The sequence below is a fragment of the Elephantulus edwardii genome, unplaced genomic scaffold (genome assembly GCF_000299155.1).
Source record: "Elephantulus edwardii isolate Elephantulus edwardi_28Jun2011 unplaced genomic scaffold, EleEdw1.0 scaffold00089, whole genome shotgun sequence".
Classification (NCBI taxonomy): Eukaryota; Metazoa; Chordata; class Mammalia; order Macroscelidea; family Macroscelididae; genus Elephantulus; species Elephantulus edwardii.
In genome coordinates this window covers 2,788,417-2,807,845 of record NW_006399839.1, presented here as the reverse complement: position 1 = coordinate 2,807,845, position 19,429 = coordinate 2,788,417, and the positions used below count along the sequence as shown (strand labels likewise).

At 49.6% G+C, this 19,429-nt stretch overlaps 1 protein-coding gene across 2 annotated transcripts in view; it reads left to right on the top strand.

The window, feature by feature from the left end:
* Nucleotides 1-19,429, top strand: part of TESC (tescalcin) — a 70,844-nt gene that overhangs the window by 41,254 nt on the left and 10,161 nt on the right. The window contains exon 3 of one of the 2 annotated variants that reach the window (XM_006890400.1): nt 11,271-11,351. The exons of the other annotated variant lie outside the window; for it this stretch is intronic. Coding sequence (XP_006890462.1) covers nt 11,271-11,351 — 81 coding nt within the window. The remainder of the gene's footprint in view (nt 1-11,270; nt 11,352-19,429) is intronic. 2 annotated transcript variants of the gene reach the window in all.

The window sequence follows — 19,429 nt, the reverse complement described above, 5'->3', positions numbered from 1 at the left end:
GGAGGTGTGGGTGAGCTTAGCAGGGCGACTCCCTGAGGACTACCCCATCAGAACTCACTACAGCCTGTTTCTTAGATTCTGTGGACTGCTATTTTTTGCTCTTGAGGGCTTTTTGCAATGTAGTTCATAACCACTGGTTTTACATAAATGAGATGTGCGGATGGTCACAAACCAGAAGCTGCCTGTCCAGTCTCCGCCATTCTCCCTGAAGCTCTGCTCCTCCCCACCCCACTCCGTCCACACCCCGGCCTGGCTGACCCCAGCGCATCCTGAGGTCTTGGCAGACATGCTCCTGCTTTAGGGACGTCTGTCTTGGTCCCCTGGGCTGGCTCTAATGCCCTTCCTGGCCTTCATCCCCTGGTGGCCATCACAGTACCTGCCCCCCTCCCCCAGGTGGCTTATTTGTGTCAGCCTCCCCTTCAGACTGTGGTCCCAGAGCTGCTGGGATTGGACAGTGGAGGCCTCTCCTCGGACAGTCACCGAGACTCGGGCCATCTGTGCGGACTCAGCTCCCCTTCTGGCCCTTCTAGGCTGGATGGGGACATCCGCCCAACACCTGGTGGCATCAGGGCCGGTGTTTCACAGGTTGTGGAGATGTGTGGTCAGTGGGAGGTGTGTAGGTCGCTCGAAGAGAACATGGGGGCTCACCCATATGTCTGCCCCGCTGCCTCTGCAGTGACAGCAGATGGGACAGGAGCTGGGATGGCCTGGAACATCTCACTGTCATGCTGGTGGTGATACTTCCGAGGACCCCAGGGCTGGGATAGGATTTCAAGGATGAATTTCTTCTGTAATTTGAGACTTTAGGAAAGCTGGCTCCACTCTTACGAGAAGGTTGGGTGAGCATCAGTCTGTGACGCTGTGGTGCCCTCGAGCTTCTCGGGAGCCTGGCGATGGCTTTCAGATACCCGGAGCGCAGAAGGCGCTGTCCAGTCCTTGGAGGCTGTATGCACACAGTAATAAGACCCGCTGGTTGCACCTGGGGAGCTCTGAGGGCGTAGTCCATAGGGAGTGGATCTCCTGACCCATGACAGTGCCTTTGGTGGTTTGAGTCCACCAGTGAAAGGTGAGCACTCTCCTCCCATGCGATTCACAGCCTCCTGAAAACCCCCTGGAGGGTCCAACTCAGTGGCAGTGAAGTTGAATTTTACGTTGCATTTTAACTTTAAAAGGTTTGCATTTCTGCATTTGAAGCTACAGTAAATGCATTCCGGTGTTGGATGTTCTTAAATCCATTTCAGCTCCTCGCAACCCCGAGTGACTGCAGAATGTCCAATACCTGTTTCCTAGGTGTAGTCTTCTCCTGGAGCTTATTAGAAAGTTGGGTTTTTCCCCCTCTTGGGGTCCCTTGTATAGGCACAAACCCCTGATCTTCCAGTCAGCACTTAAGCTTTCAGCTGAGCTTTTAACCAGATGCCACCAAACCCAGGGCCGTCAGGTTGATAGGAAAACCAGAAACTGGAGACACTGCCATTGTCGACCCAGATTCCTAGCCACCTTCAAGAACAGAGCAGAACCACCCCATAGGGTTTCCGAAACTACTCTTCCTGAGGCCAGTTGCCTTATTGTTCTTCAGTGGGGCTGCCAGTGGGTTTGAACTGCTGACCTTTTGGTTAATAACGAGGCATTTTACCCACTGAGCCACCAGGGCTCCTGACATCGGAAGATAACAGAACTATGACTTCGGTTTTCTGAGGCTGTCGTATCATGGAAGCAGCCTGCCACAGCTTTATTCCGTGCAGTCAGTGGCTGGTGGATTCAAACCACAGACCCACCTTTCAGCAGGCGGATGCTTAAACCACTGCACTGCCAGAGCTCCTTTATTACAGCCTCACTCACGTATGGCCATCTAGTCTGAACCAGCTCCTCGTCAACCCTCCTTTGAGTTTCTGGCGCTGTATAGAGCATGAGAGGGGATTGCCCATCTTAAATCCTTGGAGACGCTGGTGCAGGAATGGCGGCCCCTCTGTCCTGAGCTTTGAACCATCGAATCAGCTTGGCTTTTGGGTAAAGAGCTCTAAGACCAGGGCTCCTTAGATTGAGCCTTGCTTTAACCTCCACTGGCTTAAAACCAATCACAATTATCTCTAGCTTTAAGACACTGTTTTCCATGTTGGGCATGATCTCTTTCTTTCTAGAAATGTCTGCAGGTGACTCACCTTGACCCTTTTACCTCCCTATCCACTTTACCCCCAGGTTGTGCTTCAGAGCCCAGGTTCACCTGGGTCTCTAAAAAGGCCCAGTGCTGGCTTTTTTTGGGGGGGGGGGGGAACTGCTTTAAAATTGTCATTTGAGTGAAAGTTGACAAATTACTTTTTCATTCAGCTCTTCAGTGCATTTTGCTCTTATTCATCTTCATGCCTGCAGTGTCTCACACTTCCCTCTTCCTCCCTGTTGCTTGTTTTTATTTGTTAAGCTGTGCCTCTTTTCTTGACAAGGATCCCTGAATTGAATCCGTGTCGGTTCCTGCGCCCACCCTGCCCACAAAGCGCCGAGCTCCGCGTTTCCTGGGCAGAGCACTTGAGGAGACACTGCTCATGGAGGCTGTGTTTTTTGGCACCTCCTACACAGACGTCATCCCCTAGCCTCAGGCTGGCCTCCTAGCAGGGGACATGTCTTAGAAGGCAAATGGCAAGGGTTTAGATGAAGCCAAGATGGCGCAGTGGTAGAATTCTTGTCTTTTATGCAGAAGACCTGGGTTTGATTCCCACCCAGTGTTTAGATGAAAGCAGGGGTAGCTCAGTGGTATAATTTTCACCTTTCATGCAAGAGACCTGGGTTCGATTCCCAGCCAGTGCATCTCCTGCCTAGCCACCACCCATTCATTGGTGGAGACTTTTATGTTGCTGTGATGCCAAACAGGTTTCAGCAGAACTTCTAGACAAAAGGCAGACTAGGAAGAAAGGCCTGGCCGTCAGCTTCTAAAAACCAGCCAGTGAATATCCCCTGTGGAGTAGATGGCACAGGCCATTGGGATGTATCGGGCCAGCGGTACAGCAGCGACAAGTTTTGATGATGATGTTGTGTGCTCTTGAATCAGAATCCACCCACAGCTGACCCTCCCGCAGGTTTTCAGAGGCAGTAAATCACATGGGAGGAGACTGTCCATTGTTCTCCCACAGAGCAGCTGGTGGATTTGAACCTCTTGCCTTTGGAATTTCAGCACAAGTTCTTGCCACTAGGCCACCAGAGCTTCAAGTTGAGATAGTGAAAAAAACTCCGTAATGACTTCTTGTACTTTTTATTCCTGTTGATGTGCTGTTGAACTGGTAAATGCCTTAGACAGTGACTTTTACTTCTATTAGCTTTCTGGGGGGCTGACAGCATCCAGGAACAGGCGTATGGAATACTTGGGGCGTACTTACACAGGCTGTTAGGGAACCTGATTAGACAGCGCCGTGATCGAGGCGTATTTCAGAGCAGACGTATTTTTAGCCCCATGAGCTCTTGATTCTAGAGAAGCTTCTCTGATAAGCACAGCCACAGACACACACAAGGGAAGAGACACTGTGTTCTCTGTTGAATGCCACCCAGGTGCAGGGTGACATGCCTCCTGGCAAATGGCAGGCTGTCAGCAGAAGCTGACTCCAGGTCCTGTTTGCTGTCCTGGGTAGTGACGGTGGCTTTGTTGTGTTAGAGTTAGCTTTGGGTCACACGTGTCAACCGGCAGTCACGCCACAGGAGCTAACGTGACTAAACGCTTGCTTATGTGGCCATGGGGTCTCAGGAACCCTCTCAGACTTACACTGTTATCCCCATTTTGCAGATTAAAAAAACTGAGGCTAAAGAGATTGTCACACAGAGACGCTGGTTTTTGAAAGCAAAAAGAGAGAGAGCGCGAGCGAGCCCAGAACCACTACAAAATTGTCCCTTTGCTTCAGGACTTAACACAGCTCGTCACTTTGCCTTTAAAGTGGCAAATTCGTTCCACATTGGCGGTTTTTCACCAGCACCCACAATAGTGCTCCACCCAGGCCCCGTTTCATCAACCGTTAACAAGGCCTCAATTTTAAACCAGCTAAGCGGATGCACAAATATTTAAAAAGATGAAGTCCCCTTTTATACACATCTTGCTAGTCAACCTATTTTTACAATAATGGTCTTACGCAGTATTTGTCCACAATAATGGTCTCATGCCGTATTTGTCCTCATGAGACTTAACCACGACCTGCCAAAAGAACAAACAGGTAATGTCTTGGAAAGGATGCAGCCAGAATGCCCCTTGGAGGCAAGCGTGGCAAAACTTTGTCTTTCATACTTTGGACATGTAGCTAGGTGAGGATATTCCTTGGAAAGGGACATCATACTTGCAAAGATGCAGGGTCAGTGAAGGTGAGGAAGACCCCCCCCCCCAGAGATGAATTGACACAGTGACTTCAGCAGTGGCCTGTAGTGTCGTAGAGATGATGATGTTGGCACAAGACAGGGCAGAGTTCAGGATGGCTGTTCATAAGGTCACTATGAGTTATACTTGAAGGCAACTAACAGCAGTGTTCTCTATCTTCTCCCTTGTTATATGGCATTTGTCATCATTGTTGCTCTTGAGTGCTGTATAGTATTCCATTGTGCGAATGTACCACAATTTCTGGGAGGGAGCAGGCGGGGACTGAGGGTGGGCAGGGAGGAAAATCACAGGGCTGCAGAGTTTGGTGGGCAAAGGTCACAGGTGAAGGAATTAGGAAGGATCCAGTGGAGATCTGAAAAGATGAGGTGATGATGGGCATGGATCAATGGCGATTGGCTTTATAAAACGCAGTGTATGACAATCATCAAATGAAACGCAATGTGAGTGAAGGAATATGTGAGAACACAGTGTATGTGAATGAAACACAATGTATATGAATTTTGTATGCAAGCTGATACAAAATTTAAATTGTTGTTGTTATGTGCCGTAGGGACCCTGTGTACAATAGCCCTAAACTCCACTCTGTCCTGTGCCAATCGCACTGTCTCCAACACTCCCATCCCAATTATCCCAGTCACTGAATCAATCCACCTCATAGAGGGCCTTCCTCTTCTGCGCTGCCCCTCCACCCTCCCAAGCATGATGTCCCTCTCTAAGGATCGGTCTCTCCTCACAACATGTCCAAAGTATGTTAGACAGAGCCTCAGAATCCTTGCCTCCAAGGAGCCATCCGGTTTAACCCTTTCCAGGACAAATCTGTTTGTTTTCCTAGCAGTCCATGGTATTCTCAATACTCTTCTCCAGCACCACAGCTCAAAGGCATCAATTCTCCTAACCTCCTTGGTCATTGTCCAACTCTCTGATGCATAACAAGTGATTGCGAAGACCATGGCCTGTATCAGACGCACCTTAGTCTCCAGAGAGACACCATTGCTCTTCAGTACTTTGAAGAGGTCCCTAACAGCAAAGCTGGGCAGCTTAGAGGCCAGTCTCAGACCCCTCCCATCTCCCCAGGTAATCGAAGACGCAAAAACCTCACGACATTCATTCCAGCCCGAGGGCCTGCAGCCCTCGGGCCAAGAAAAGCCTATCTACACACCAGTTCTACAGGATGCATCACCTTTGCTCAGGAAACATTACGACTAAACTTCAGAGACATTGATCCCAACATAAGGAACTACCATCAGCTGATGTGTTTGGAATCACCGAAGCCATGGAAGCCTCATATATAAGTTATTAGATGGAGGGCTGGTCAAAGGGAGATAGATGTGAAGGGAGAGGGTAGAAGTGGATGGGTATCCTGGTGGATGGTGGAGCAGGGGAGATAAGTGGGTATTGATGCCTGTGAGAAAGGCAGGGACAACACTGACACTAGAGTTAACTCCGCAATAAGGGATATGCCTTTAACTTGCTGGTCTGTCTGATACTTCTCTAAATCTGAACATTCACATTAAGAAAGACTAGGAAGAAGGATTGGCCATCCACTTCTGAAATAGCAGGCCTCTGAAAACCCTATGTACAACAGAACACAAAATTTAAATATGTAAAAAAGTAAAATGCAAATGCTGTAGAATAATGATGTTGTCCAACCACGGAGGGGAAAAGCAACACACACTGTAGTTTAATAAACATTTCTGTTTAAAAACATATAAAGGGGGAAAACACAAAGTCTGCAGTTGCTTGTAAGATTGTTCAGAATCCCCAGTGTGGGATGGTTGGCCCTTGCAGGCCCATGGAGGTGTGAGGTCAGGTGGACATGAGGGGAGGGAGAGAGGAGCCGATGTGGTGTGAAAGTATCTAGAGGTGGCCCTGGAAAAGACTGAACATCCCACAGACTACTGAGAGAACAAACAGGCTGTCCTGGAGAGGGTGAAACAAGGTTGCCCCTTGGAGGCAAGGATTTTGAAGCTCCGTCTCACATACTTTGGGCATGTGTCCAGGAGGGACCAGTCATTGGAGAAGGATATCATACTAGGAAGGGTGGAGGGACAACACAGGAGAGGAGGACCCTGGACAAGACGGCTTTGACAGTGACTGGGGCAATAGCAGCAGGTGTGTTGGAGACAGTGAGCTTGGCTCAGGATAGGACAGGGTTCAGAGCTATTGTGCATAGGGTCAGTTGCAGACAACCTGACAGCACACAACAGAAGAAGCTCGCCCATGACACCCCTCTCCATCTCCTCTAATTTCTGAATAGCTCGGTGGTGCTGTGGTGTAAGATTTTCAATGTAAATGGACAACTCAACAGTTCAAACCCACCAGTAGAAAAATGAGGCAGCTGACTTCCATTAAGACTTTTCTAACTTCTGGTTTTTGTTGTGCCTTTGAGCTTGAAGCGATTCATAGCTGACCCTCCAGCGGGTTTTCAGAGGCAGTTTACTCTCATGGGAGGAGATTGCCCGTCCGTCTCCTGCGGAGCACCAGGTAGATTCAAACCCTGTGCCTTTGAGATTGCAGCACAGCTTCTTACCACTAGGCCACCACCAATATACTTTTCTTATCTTATTTTTTTCCACCACTAATATACTTTCTGTGTCTCTTCTTTTACCTATTCTGGATAGTTCCTCTAAATGGGGGTCATAATATTGGTCATAATATTGTTATCTGGCTTGATGTCCTGGGTTTATCAGATTCAGCCATGACTTTATTCTTTTTGATGGCTGCATATTCCATCGCATGGGATGCCACATTCATCAGCGGGTGGAAATTGATGATTTCCCCTTCCTGGCTATTACATGGCAGGCTGCCGTCCTCAAACACTGGCTGGTCCTGCACCGTCTTCACAGTGAGTGGTATGTTTGAGTCTCTTCTTGGGGCCACTGTGCATTTTGAGGGTCTTCTCTCCACCTTATCTTCCAGCATTCTATCACACAGTATTGTGATCTGTACATAGGGTTTCCACTGGCTGGGTGTCAGGCCTTTCTTCCTAGTCTCTCTGAGAGAACTCTTTGTTGTTCCTGCCCACTGTGAGGGATGCGGCTGGTGTTTGAATTGGCAATGGTGTAGCTCCCAGCATCGTGCACGCCTGTGGGTACGACACACCGACAGGCGGGTGGTGGCTGGCACTGGTCTGGGGTGGGGATGCTTGGGGATTCTTTTAAGCAGGAGCTTCCTGTCCTGCAGTGGAAGCTGGGAGAAGCTCCCATCCCATAAAGCAGATGAAAGTGAACTGGAGTGGGCCTCACCCCCACCCCAGGCTTCTAGAGGACGCTAGGGTTGTACAGGTTGCCCCAGCAGACGGGTTGTGGCAGGTCGAGGGCAGATGCATCCTGGAAATTCATCACTCCCTTTGTGTCCTTGACCTCGGGATGGAAACCCTGAGTTCTCCACTCCTCCCAGGCCAGCTTTTTGGGAACTCAAGAACCAGAGGTGCCGGCTTCTGCTGCCTCCAGCTCCTGAGAAAATGGCCTGGAGCGAGGGTGGGCGAGGTAAGAGGCAGTGCAGAGTGGAGAACACATGGAGGAAGCGAGCTTTGGGGCCCGACTTCCTCAGCTCCTCTAAGCCTCAGTTTTCTCATCTGTGAAATGGGAGAAGGGTGAGGCAATGTGCTTACAATAACTGTAGCTCACACACAGTGTGGTTCACTGTGCAGGCAAGATGCAGAGTGACACATTCCCCCCGCCCACCATCGGCGGGTTTTGGTTTTGAGTCCAAGTAAGGAGCGTCACTCCACACACACACACCCCTCCCCGATTCCTGACCCAGCTATTCTGTCTTAAGTTGCTTGATTTCCTCTTAGGTCTCTCTCCTGGGCGAACATCTTGATTTCCTGAAGACTTTCAGACTATCAGCCTGTGGTCTGGGCCCTTTCCAGGGCCACAGTCCTTAAAGTCCTTGGGCCAGAAAGAAAAGGTGACCAGGAAGCAGATTTTGAGAACAAAGGGCAGCCTTATGTGGAAGGTCAGGGGAGGAGGGTGGCCAGGTAAGGGACTTACCTGGCCTCCGCACCTCCCCAGCCCACAGTGCCCAGAAGAGGCAGCATGTGGGCCTGCCTGCAGGGAGTCTGTGTTTGAACTTTAACCTCTCCTCCCCACCCAAGCCTTCATCTTTCTTCCTCTTTTTCTTTAAAGCAGCTTTATTGAGAGATAATTCACATCCCACAGAATGCACCTGTTTGAAGTATAAGCTCATTGGTTTTTAGTGTCTTTATGCTGTCATCTCTCTACTGGCTTGCCAAAAAGTGGTATGTTTCTCTCTCTCTCTCTTTTTTTTTCCAGTATAAAATAATTTTTTTTGGTTGGGTTTTTTTTTTAATTGATTTTAGTGAAAGTTTACAGAGACTTAGGGTTTCTATTCATTCATTGTTGCACTTGTCTCCCTGCCCGTCCCCTCCCCCCAGTTCACTCTTCTTGAAAAGTAAATGAAAATTTCCTTCATTGTTATACAATCCCTCCCGCCAACTCCACTCCACTGTGCAGCCTTCATTCTGGACTCCTGTCATGACAATAATACACAATCATATATCCCTTTTTTTTCATAATCAAGGTCGTTTTTATTGAAGTTTATACAGCGATTATCGCTCATTATTTCGGGAATCACTTCCTTCGACAGGCAGGCACCACATTCTAATCAACATGTAAAGAGAGGCATCAGTGATTTCACAACTACTTGGAGTTAAGTGTCTCTACTTGGCAGTTAACATGAACATCAAGTATTTCAAGAACTGGAAAATGAATAAACTAAAGGATAACTAGTCATCCTCTATTAAATCATAAATTGGTTCAGAGTAAGTTACATGCCAAGTTTACTGTGTGTGGATATTGTTGCTAATGTGGTTTACTTATTTAGAAAAATCAAGGTAAGACACTGAAATATATTAGCTGTTAGAGAAGATGCTTGGCTACTGACGCTTCTCTCCACCCTCACGATGTTCTTTATGAATTCTTCTTGGAAGTTTTCGTTGTGACTGTCTTGACCTCGGTATATTCCTGAAGAACATTTTCTCCCAGTTCTCATCCATTTCCAGACATCTTGAATCCCCCAAAGGGGAATTGGACAGAATTTGCCATATAACAGTTCACCCACACTGTCCCAGCCTGCAGGGCGGCAGACACTGTCACAGCTTTATCAAGGTCCTCGGTAAAGACTCCTGCCGCTAAACCATAAAAAGTGTTGTTTGCTCTCTTGATCCCTTTTAAACAGTTCTCTCCCTCATCTGTTTCCATGCAGTGTATATTATTCATCCCCTCCTTCTCCGTCTTCCCTCAACCCTGATGTCATTCCCGTTTTACAACAGTGGCCCTATGCAGTATTTGTCCTTCAGTGACCGAGATATTTCACTCAGCATGATGTCCTCCAGGGTCACCCATTTTGCATAATATTTCATGAATTCCTTGTTTTTTCAGTGCTGCGTCGTATTCCGTTGTGTGAATACACCAGAGCTTCTCTATCCATTTGTTTGTTGATGTGCACTTGGGTTGTTTCCAGCCCTTTGCTATTGTGAACACAGCCGCGATAAACATGGGTGTGCATTGTTTTTAGTGTCTTTATGCCATCATCACTTTACTGGCTTGCCTGAAAGCAGTCTGTTTCTACGTTAGCGTTACATATCTGTTGAACTCTGGTGGTCTAGTGGGTAAGGAGCCCACCCAGAGGCACATGGTTTGAAGCCACCGGCTGCTCCTTAGGAGAAGGGAGAACATCCAGGCTCCTGTCCTGCGACTTACTGCCTCTGAAAACCCGGTGGAAGGTCAGTTCTCAGTCAGCTGTGGCTTGAAGACACGTAACAACAAGAAGCAGCATAAATTAGATATTTATCCATTAGCATTCACCTCTGTTTTATCTCAAGTCCTCTTGTTTGCCATCAGGTCATTTCTGACTCAGAGCTCGTAGCACTGCTATCAAACAGGGTAGACCTGTCCCTTGGGGTTTTCTGGGCTGAAATCTTTACAGAAGCAGATTGTCACTTCCTTTCTGCCATGGAACTGTGGGTGGATTTGAACCACCAACCTTTTAGTAAGCAGATGAGCCCTACACCACCAGTGCACCTTCCCCAAGCCCTGCCTGGACAACCATTAGTCTGTGGGGTTTTTTTTTTTGTTTTGTTTTGTTTTTTAATCTCTAGAGTTGCCTGCTACTCCAAATGGTTCATGTCAATGGAATCAAACACTCGATGTCTTTCTCTTTCCAACTTCCCTCATTCAGCATCATGTTTTCAAGCTCATCCGTGTAGTAGCTCTTTGTTCCCTTTTTTTTTAAATAGCCATGTACTGCCCCCTTGTAAGGCTAGACCACGTGTTGATAACCCCTCCTTCTGTTGATGAGCATGTGGCGTCTCCTGGTTTGGGTAGGTTCTCTCTGGTGCTGCCTTGAGCATGCAGGTGCAAGATCTCACGTGGGCATGCGCCCTCATTCGTCCTCTGTTTATACCCCGGCCTGGATAACATGACCATGGGGATGGTCCACAGGACAGGAAAAGCTTCAGGCCTTTTGTTCATAGAATTGCTGAGTGGTGGTCAGTCTGATGGCACCTGACAACTGCAGTGAGTTGGTATAATTCAGGGCGTAGTCTTTGTAGGAGTTGAGTGTCATCCGTAACTCCACACCAGAACCCTGCAACTGGCTGCTTGGATTCCCTCCTCTGGGGTCTCGTGATCTCCCTGGAACAGGGCCTGAATTCCATGCATCTTCATTTTTCTGGGAATTGGATGCCCAGTGTGTTGATATAACCCCCCACCCCAACTCCAGGCTGAAAGTTATAGAGCTGGGCAGAGAAATACAACATAGTACGGTCCTTTCTCTAACAGCTATTCTCGTGGGACCTGCTGGGGATAAAAATACAGCTCCCCAAGTGATGATAAAGCCGTCTGACGTCTGCTTTCTGTTCTCACTCCTTCCCTGTGCATTTCTGCTCCTTGGAAACCAGCAAAGAGAACTTCAACAGCATCCCCGACCTGGAGCTCAACCCGATCCGATCCAAAATCGTCCGTGCCTTCTTTGACAACAGGTGAGTGTTTGTCGCTGAGGCCCCCTCACAGAGGGCAGCATTGTCCCAGAGGATAGACTGCTGGGGTTTGTAACGTCTCGTCTCGTGGGAGGCATCCTGGGAGTTCAGTGGTAGAGTGCTCAGCCGCTGTGCAGAAGGTTAGTGGTTCAAACCCACCAGCTGTTCCATGGGAGAAAGAAGTGACAGTAGGCTTCTGTGAAGATCACAGCCTTGGGACGCCTGTGGCTAGGGTCACTGAGACAGAATGAATTCCACAGCAGTGAGGTAGGATGTTCTTTAATTTGAAATAATTTTTAAACTGATTTGCATATAATAATTCATTTATATTCATTTATGTACATTGTGCTTTATACAATCTTTCGTTTACATTCTCTTTCATACAATCATTTATATACATTGTCTTCTTTGGAATTAATTACTATTTGTGCCTCCTATTACCCCATCTTTTTGTGTTTGTTTTGTTGTGTACCGTGGAATTGAATCTGACTGGCACAGGAGGAGATTGCCCCTCCTTGTCCAGTGGAGCATCTGGTGGATTCGAACCGCCTGCCTTTGAGACTGCAGCACAACTTCCTGCCTCTCGGCCACCAGACCTCCCTATACCCCTTATTTTTGAGTCTTAGATGAATCTCTCCTGTTCTTTCACCAGACCCCGCCACATCCTTTTACTAAACTATTTATTGTAATGATTTCCACCCTTCTCGTTTTTCCACTCCTTGCCCTCTGATTCCCTTTCTCCTTTTGGACATGGCAGTAGGATTCGGTAACTATTCATAGTGCTATGTCGTCTGTGCATCTCCGTAAGTTGAAGTTGCTTGGAAGAGTTGGGGAGATATGACAAGAATGGGCATGGGCCGGGTACCTCCTGGGCCTGTGGCTGAGGGTCTGTGGACAGCTCGCTCGGTATCTCTGGGCATCTGTTTTAGCTGTGTGTGGAACTCCATCTCTCATACTTCGGGCATGTTGTCAGGAAGGGCCAGTCCTTGGAGAAGGGCATCCTGCTTGGGAGGGTGGAGGTCCAGTGCAAGAGAGGAGGACCCTTGACTAATGGGTTGACGGCATGATGGTGGCAATGGGATCAGGCATGTAGGAGATGGTGAGATTGACTTAGGATCAGACAGAGTTCAGAGCCACTGTTCCCAGCGTTGCCATGAATCGCAGTCAGTTGATGGTACTTAACAACGACATACAACATGCCCGAAGTATCTGCTATCCGTGCCTCCAAAGTGCACTCGGGCTGCAAGTGTTCCAAAGCACATCTGTTATTTTGGCATTCTTCTCCAACACCACAGCTCAAAGGCACCTACTTCTGGCGTCCTTATTCGTTGCCCAGCTCTCAGATACATAGCAAGTGATTGAAAAGATCATGGCTTGACTCAGATGCGCCTTAGTCCTCAAACTGCTATCACTGCTACTCAGTAATTCAGACAGGTCCCTGACAGCAGATTCCCCAGTGCAGCACATTGCCTGGTCTCTTTACTGCTGGTACCCAGGGTGTTGATTTGTGGGTCCAAGTAAGATGAAATTGTTGCCAATTTCAGTCTTTTCTCCATCTATCATGTAGTGGAAATTTTTATCTTCTTGATGTGGAGATGAAGTCCATTTTTAAGGCTGTAGTCTTTGATGGTGAAGAGATTGAGATTGTTCACAACTTCAGTTTGCTCAGCTCCACGGTCAACACTCTTGGCACCAGTAGCCAGGAAATAAAAAAATGTATTGCGATGGGAAAGTCTGTGGTTAGGGACCTCTCTAAAGTACTCAAGAGCAATGGTGTCTCTCTGGAGACTAAGGTGCGCCTGATACAGGCCATGGTCTTTGCAATCACTTGTTATGCATCAGAGAGTTGGACAATGACTCGGGAGGATAGAAGGAGAATTGACGCCTTTGAACTGTGGTGCTGGAGAAGAGTACTGAATGTACCATGGACTGCCAGGAAAACAAACAGATTCATCCTGGAGAGGGTTAAACCAGGCTGCTCCTTGGAGGCAAGGATTCTGGGGCTTCGTCTGACATACTTTGGACATGTTGCAAGGAGAGACAGGTCTTTAGAGAGGGACATCATGCTGGGCAGAGTGGAGGGACAGCGCAGGAGGGGAAGACCCTCTATGAGGTGGATTGATTCAGTGACTGGGGTAATCGGGATGGGTGTGTCAGAGACAATGAGATTGGCACAGGATAGAGCAGGGTTTAGGGCTGTTGTACGTAGGGTCGCTATGAGTCACAAGTGACTCGACGGCACATAACAACAACAGTCTTTGATCCTCTGCAGCAGGCATTTCAGGTCCTCCTCACCTTCAGCAAGCCAAGCTTGTGGCATCGTCAGGAACGCAGGTTGTTGATGAGTCTTCTTCCTATCAGAGCAAAGCATCTGCCTCTTCAGCTTTTTTAATGTACATAATTCAGTGCTGCTAATTACAGGCATCAGGCTGCACGCACATCAGCACTGTCTCCACACTTTCTCATCACCTTCAACAGAAACTCAGTGTCTCTCAGGCAACAGCCACCCGCTTCCCCACCTGCCAGCTTCTAGCTCGGCACACGGCCTGTTTGTCTTGTGTGTCTGGCTACTTCACTCAGTGTAATGTCTTCAGTTTCGTCTGTGCGATCATGTGCGTGTGTCAGGACTCCATTTCTCTTTAAGGCTGAGTAAATTCCCATTGTGAGCAAGGAGCCTGGTGGCCTAGTGCATAACTTACCTGGCTGCTAGCTTGAAAGGTTAGCAGTTTGAATCCTCCAGCCACTCCAAGAGGGAAAAATGGGCAGTCTCCTCTCAAAAAGATTTTCAAGGGAGCTCTGGTGGCGTAGTGGCAAGAAGCTGTGCTGCCATCCCAGAGGTACGCAGTTCAAATCCACCAGTTGCTCTGCTGGAAAAAGAGAGGCAATCTCCTCCTGTATCAGTCAGATCTGATTTGACGGTACACACACACACACACAAATCTTAAAAAAAACCTATTTTCAGCCTCAGAAATTCAGTGGGTGGATGCTGTGAGTCCAAACTAGCTTGGTGGTGTTGAGTTTGGTGTTTCTGGTGTTTGTAATAACCATGGAGGGTGGAAGGACAGCCCAGGAGGGGAAGACCCTCTATGAGGTGGATTGATTCAGTGACTGGGGTAATCGGGATGGGTGTGTCAGAGATTGGTACAGGGTAGAGCAGAGTTTACGGCTGTTGTACATAAGGTTGCTATGAGTCGCAGGTGACTCGACGGCACATAACAACATCACAGAAGCCACGTTGTGTTGATCCGGTCATCTGTTGAACACTTGCCAACTTCCACCTTTTTGTCTGCAGTGAACATTGGGCTCTGTTCACATCCCTGCTTCTAAGTCTTTGTATATGTACCTAAGGGAGCTCTGGTGGCCCAGTGGTAAGGAGTTGTGCTGTCAATCCTAAGGCGTGTGGTGCGAATCCACCAGCCGCTCTGTGGGAGAAGGATGGGCAGTCTCCTCCCATGAGATTTACTGCCTCTGAAAACCTGCCAGAGGGTCAGCTGTGGGTCAGTTCCGACTCCGTGGCACACAACAGCGACATGATACTTCTGTGTGGAAAGTTTTGAAGGACCGCCGTGTGGCTTTCCACAGCACTATGACTTTTTTGTATTCCATCCGGTAAGGGATGAAGCCCCAATTTGTCCACATTCTTGCCAGCACTTTTATTTCCTGTTTTTCTGATCAGTGCCATCCTTGTGGAGACAAGGTCACACCTCATCGCGGTTGCATTTGCCTGTCCCTCGTGACGACGGACGGTGGCATCTTCGCACGTGCTTCCTGGCCGTTTGGACAGCCCCTTTGGTGAAATGCCTGTTCTCTTGCTTCCCACACATTTTGAAGAGTTGTGTGTTGCTGAGTTGTAGGAGGTATTTCTCACATCCCACATAGTATGTGTTGGATGTGATATACTCACGCAGCTGTCCTTTTGTAACTGAATCTTGAAAGCAAGCTCTGCCTTAAGCCCACATTTGGAAAGGGCCTGAGAGGCAGGGGCAGGGGTCATTTGGGGTCGTCTTGGAGGCCATCTGCCACGCCTTGGTGGAGACAGTAAGACACCTGGCTGGCTAGTCACCTGAGGCTTCACTGAGGTGGAGAGTGTGCCAGTGTTGGTCAGCTGTTACCATTCATCTCCCTTGTTCACTGGTGGGGAAACTGAGGCCTGAGCACTTGGGCTCTAGAGCTCAGGTCCTGAGTTTCCACTCCTGCTAAAGTTCAGGCATCCCTTCAATGGGTGGGGATGGATGACACAGGGTGTCAGGCCCTGTGGAAATGGGGCTGTGGAGACTTAGCCCGCTGCTGTCTGACTGTGGTCCTGACCAGGCACAGGGGTCACATGAACAGCAGGCCGAAAGAGGAAGGAAGGGGCGGGAATGGTGTGATAAGTCTGATGCCTCTTGGGGTTAGTCATGCAAGCGCGCACCCTGCATCTCTCGTTCTGCCTTCCCATGGGACCCTGGGGAGCCCCGTCCTGTCTCGGAGCCTCAGCTGGGACTGTGATTGATTCCTGCACACGGTGGTGTGGGGGCCTCAGGCTGCTCCAGGAGATGCAGAGGCCTTCTTCAGGGTGGAGGGCGAGACATCGGCAGGGAGTTATGAGGAATCACACAGGCAGACAGAGGGTGCTTAGGGCAGCTGGATTGCCTGCAGAGGCACGGTGGCACCAGAGCGTGGCCCTGGGAGTGGTTAGAGGCAGCCGAGCGTGGTGTGGTGTGGAGCCAGGAGAGGCTGCCTCATGTCAGGCCCTCGAAACCAGCAAAAAAACCTTAATGTTAACCTGGGACTGTGTGTGGGTCACTTGGCAGGTTTGCAAGAGGATCAGGTGGAGAGGGGAATTTCCAGGTTAGTACAAATGGTTACTATTCACCTGCCAACAGAAAGGTTCACGTTCACCCAGAGGTGCCTCCAGGGAAAGACCTGGGAATCTACGTCTGAAAAAGCCACTGAACACCTCACTGGACACACTTCCGCTCTGACTTGCATAGCGTTGCTGTGAGGGTCCGTGAGAGGTGGAGAATTGATAGTGGGAATGGAAGTAGGGACAAGGAGGTCAGGGGGAGTGTGTCCCCCAGGGCTCGGGCCAGCCTGGAGAGGGGAGATGAGGGGCAAAAAGTACTTGTTGAGACCGAGGAGGTGGGAACCAGAGGAGGCTGAGACGGGCTGGAGTGTGGTGAGACTTCCATTTCCAGGGGAACATGGGGGGATAATCACACTTGTCCGAGGGACGGGCCGTCACCAGGAGGAGGGTCATAGGCTTTCAGTGACTCGTTGGCAGCTTCAAGGTCCATGGCCAAGGCAGTAGTAAGACTCAGTGCCCACTTCTCATTCCACTATGTGCCTTAAGGCTTTGGGGGAAGATTCAATGCCCGTGTCTTTGATGTTGGCTGGGGTTCCAGGGTAGGGGGTGGACAGGCCAGGAGCAGGTCTCTGGATGGAGATGTGGCCCCTCAAAGGAGCCACTCTGCTTTTCGGATCTCAAGTTGGAGGTGTTGAGAAGAGAGTGAAGGGTTAGGCGGGAGTGGATGTTGGTGCGAGTGTCAGGACATCTGGGCAGGATCTGGGTATGGGTGTGTATACCTGGAGTGTCAGCATGCGCCCTTGAGCACAGGGGCCACTGGGCGTGAGCACACAGTTGCACACAAGCAGGTGTACACACAGAGATGCACTAAAAAAATATTTGAGGCTTAGAGGAGCTCTAGCTCTGGTGGCCTAGTGGCAAGAAGGTGCACTGCAATCCCAGAGGTGCACGGTTCAAATCCACCAGATGCTCTGCCGGGAAAGGAGGGACAATCTCCTCCTGTACCAGTCAGATCTGATTTGACAGCACACACATACACACACATACACACACTCTAATATTAATGTTATTATTATTGTTATTATTATTATTAAGGCTTGAGCACAGATTCAGATGCGTGAACTTGGATCTGTGGCCGTGAGTGCCTGTGTATCTAGGGCATGAGCACGTGAGCAAAGACACGCCATCTGGGTGTGAACAGGGGCCCTGGATGCAGGTCTGAGCCGGTGGTGATGTGGCCTCTCTGGGCCTCACTCCCACAGTGCAGGGCTCAAAGCTAAGCCTGCTGCTTTCTGAGGCTCAGTGATGGGACTGGACTTTGTCTCCATATCATCCTTGTCGGGGAGAACCAGGAACTTTCTAGGATGGATAGGAAATAACCAGGACTGGTTGTGGGTCAAGGTCATGGTCTCTGCACCATACTTAAACATCTGGCTTCGGGTTTTCCACCGTCATCAAAGGCCAGGGTCCTGGCCTCAGGGCTTGAGTCCTTCAGATCTATGCCTTTTGCTCACGGTGGTAGAGGCAGGAGACCCAGACCTTCCCCATTAGAGGCTGGGAAGTTCAGGTCTAGCCTGGTGGTCGGTTCAGGTTGGTGGTGTCTGGGAGATGGAGAAGGGGAACATTGAGGTTCTCTGACTGGTGCCACATGGGGAAAGCAGAAACATTTGAAACCGGCCACAGCTGGTTTCCAGAGGGGCAGCCTGGCAGAGAGGGCCATGGGCAGCTGGAGAGAAACCAGGTGGGGGAGTTCATCAAGACCTGGAGAGCCCCAGAGGTCATGGAACAGGGAAAGGTGTGCATCTGGCAGAGGCTGGCTTGGCTGTGAGGGAGGAAGGCTGGAGGTGGTGTCTGATCGGTTGGAAGCTGGCGCTTCTGTCTGATTGGATGGAGGATGGAGCTTGTGTCTGATTGGAGGCTGGACCAGGAGAAGTACTTACTTGAAAGTGAGACTGGTGACCCCTTGACTATGGGGGGCCTTGAAGAGGAGGAGTGGAGGTGCACTGGAGGTCTGGAGATGAAGTAACTTATCCTGAGCCTGGAGGAGTACAGCAGGAAGAGGTCTGGGCCACCACAGGAGGACTCCTGGGGACATCTCAGTCCAGCAGGAAGTGGTAGATAGGGTGGCAAGCACATCCCTGGTAGATTCCCAGGCCCTCCATTCCCTCAGCAACTTGGAGGAACCCAGTGTGGAGAAAAAGGGCGGTGCTGGGACTTGAGCAGCCGGAAAACCCTGAGGGAGAAGGATTAGGACAGGCTTCCTGGCTGGACCCTGAGCCAAGTGCAGGCGTCCGCCAAAAGCCACAGACACAGCAAAGGGCCTCAGGTCGCATCCTGTCACTCCTGGGAGGGAGGGAAAGAGGGGTGGGAAGTGAACTTCTTGTAAAGAAATGACGTGGTCCTGACTCCCTGCAGAGCAAGTGAGATGCCGGTCCCAGGGGACCATGAACAGCACTGGGGCCCCTTCAGAAGGACTTCTTTCCTTATAGAGTCACTGGAAAGTTCCAGAATGGAAAGCATCTCTCTGGATGGTCACTTTGCACAGAGAATGGAAGCTGTCCTGTCGTCCGGTTGGGGGCAGGCTTGAATGCAGCCCCACGCTCCCTCCTCCAGTCCTGGCCCCAGCCCCTGCTCTTGGAGCCTGTTGGGAATAGGCTGGACGCCAGCGTGGTCTGGCTCCCAGTGACCTCACTGGATCTCAGTTTCCCTAGCATCTGTACTCTCACCACCCTGGGGAAGTGTGATGCTGGTTTGTGCTAACTCACTTGGAATCCTCAGAGGGAGAAGGGACTTCCCCCAAGCTTGAATTGGGTTCTAGGGCCAAAGCTCGATGATCTTGACCTTCCCTAGAAGGATGCATGGGTCCCTCCATGGGGCTGATCTCCTATCCCCTCGACACAATCCTAAGGACAGAGGGCACCTCCCCAGTTGTCTGCTAAATCCAGGGACTGGTTAGGCCTCTGGCCGGGACAGCAGGCTCTCTAAGTACAAGAAACTCCTGGTCAAGTTATAGATCACTTCTTTGAGTGTCTTTGAGAATTTGTAGGCACACTAGAACAGGCATGTTTAAGAATAGCCATTTGTGTGTCTATTTTTATGTGTGTGTATATATATATACACACACACACACACATGCATACATACATACATATGCATACATATATACATGTTGTTGTTATGTGCCATCGAGTCATTTGCAACTCATAGCGACCCTATGTACAAGAGCTCTAAACGGTGTTCTATCCTGTGCCAACCTAGCCGTCTCAAACGCACTTATTCCCACCGCTCCAATGAC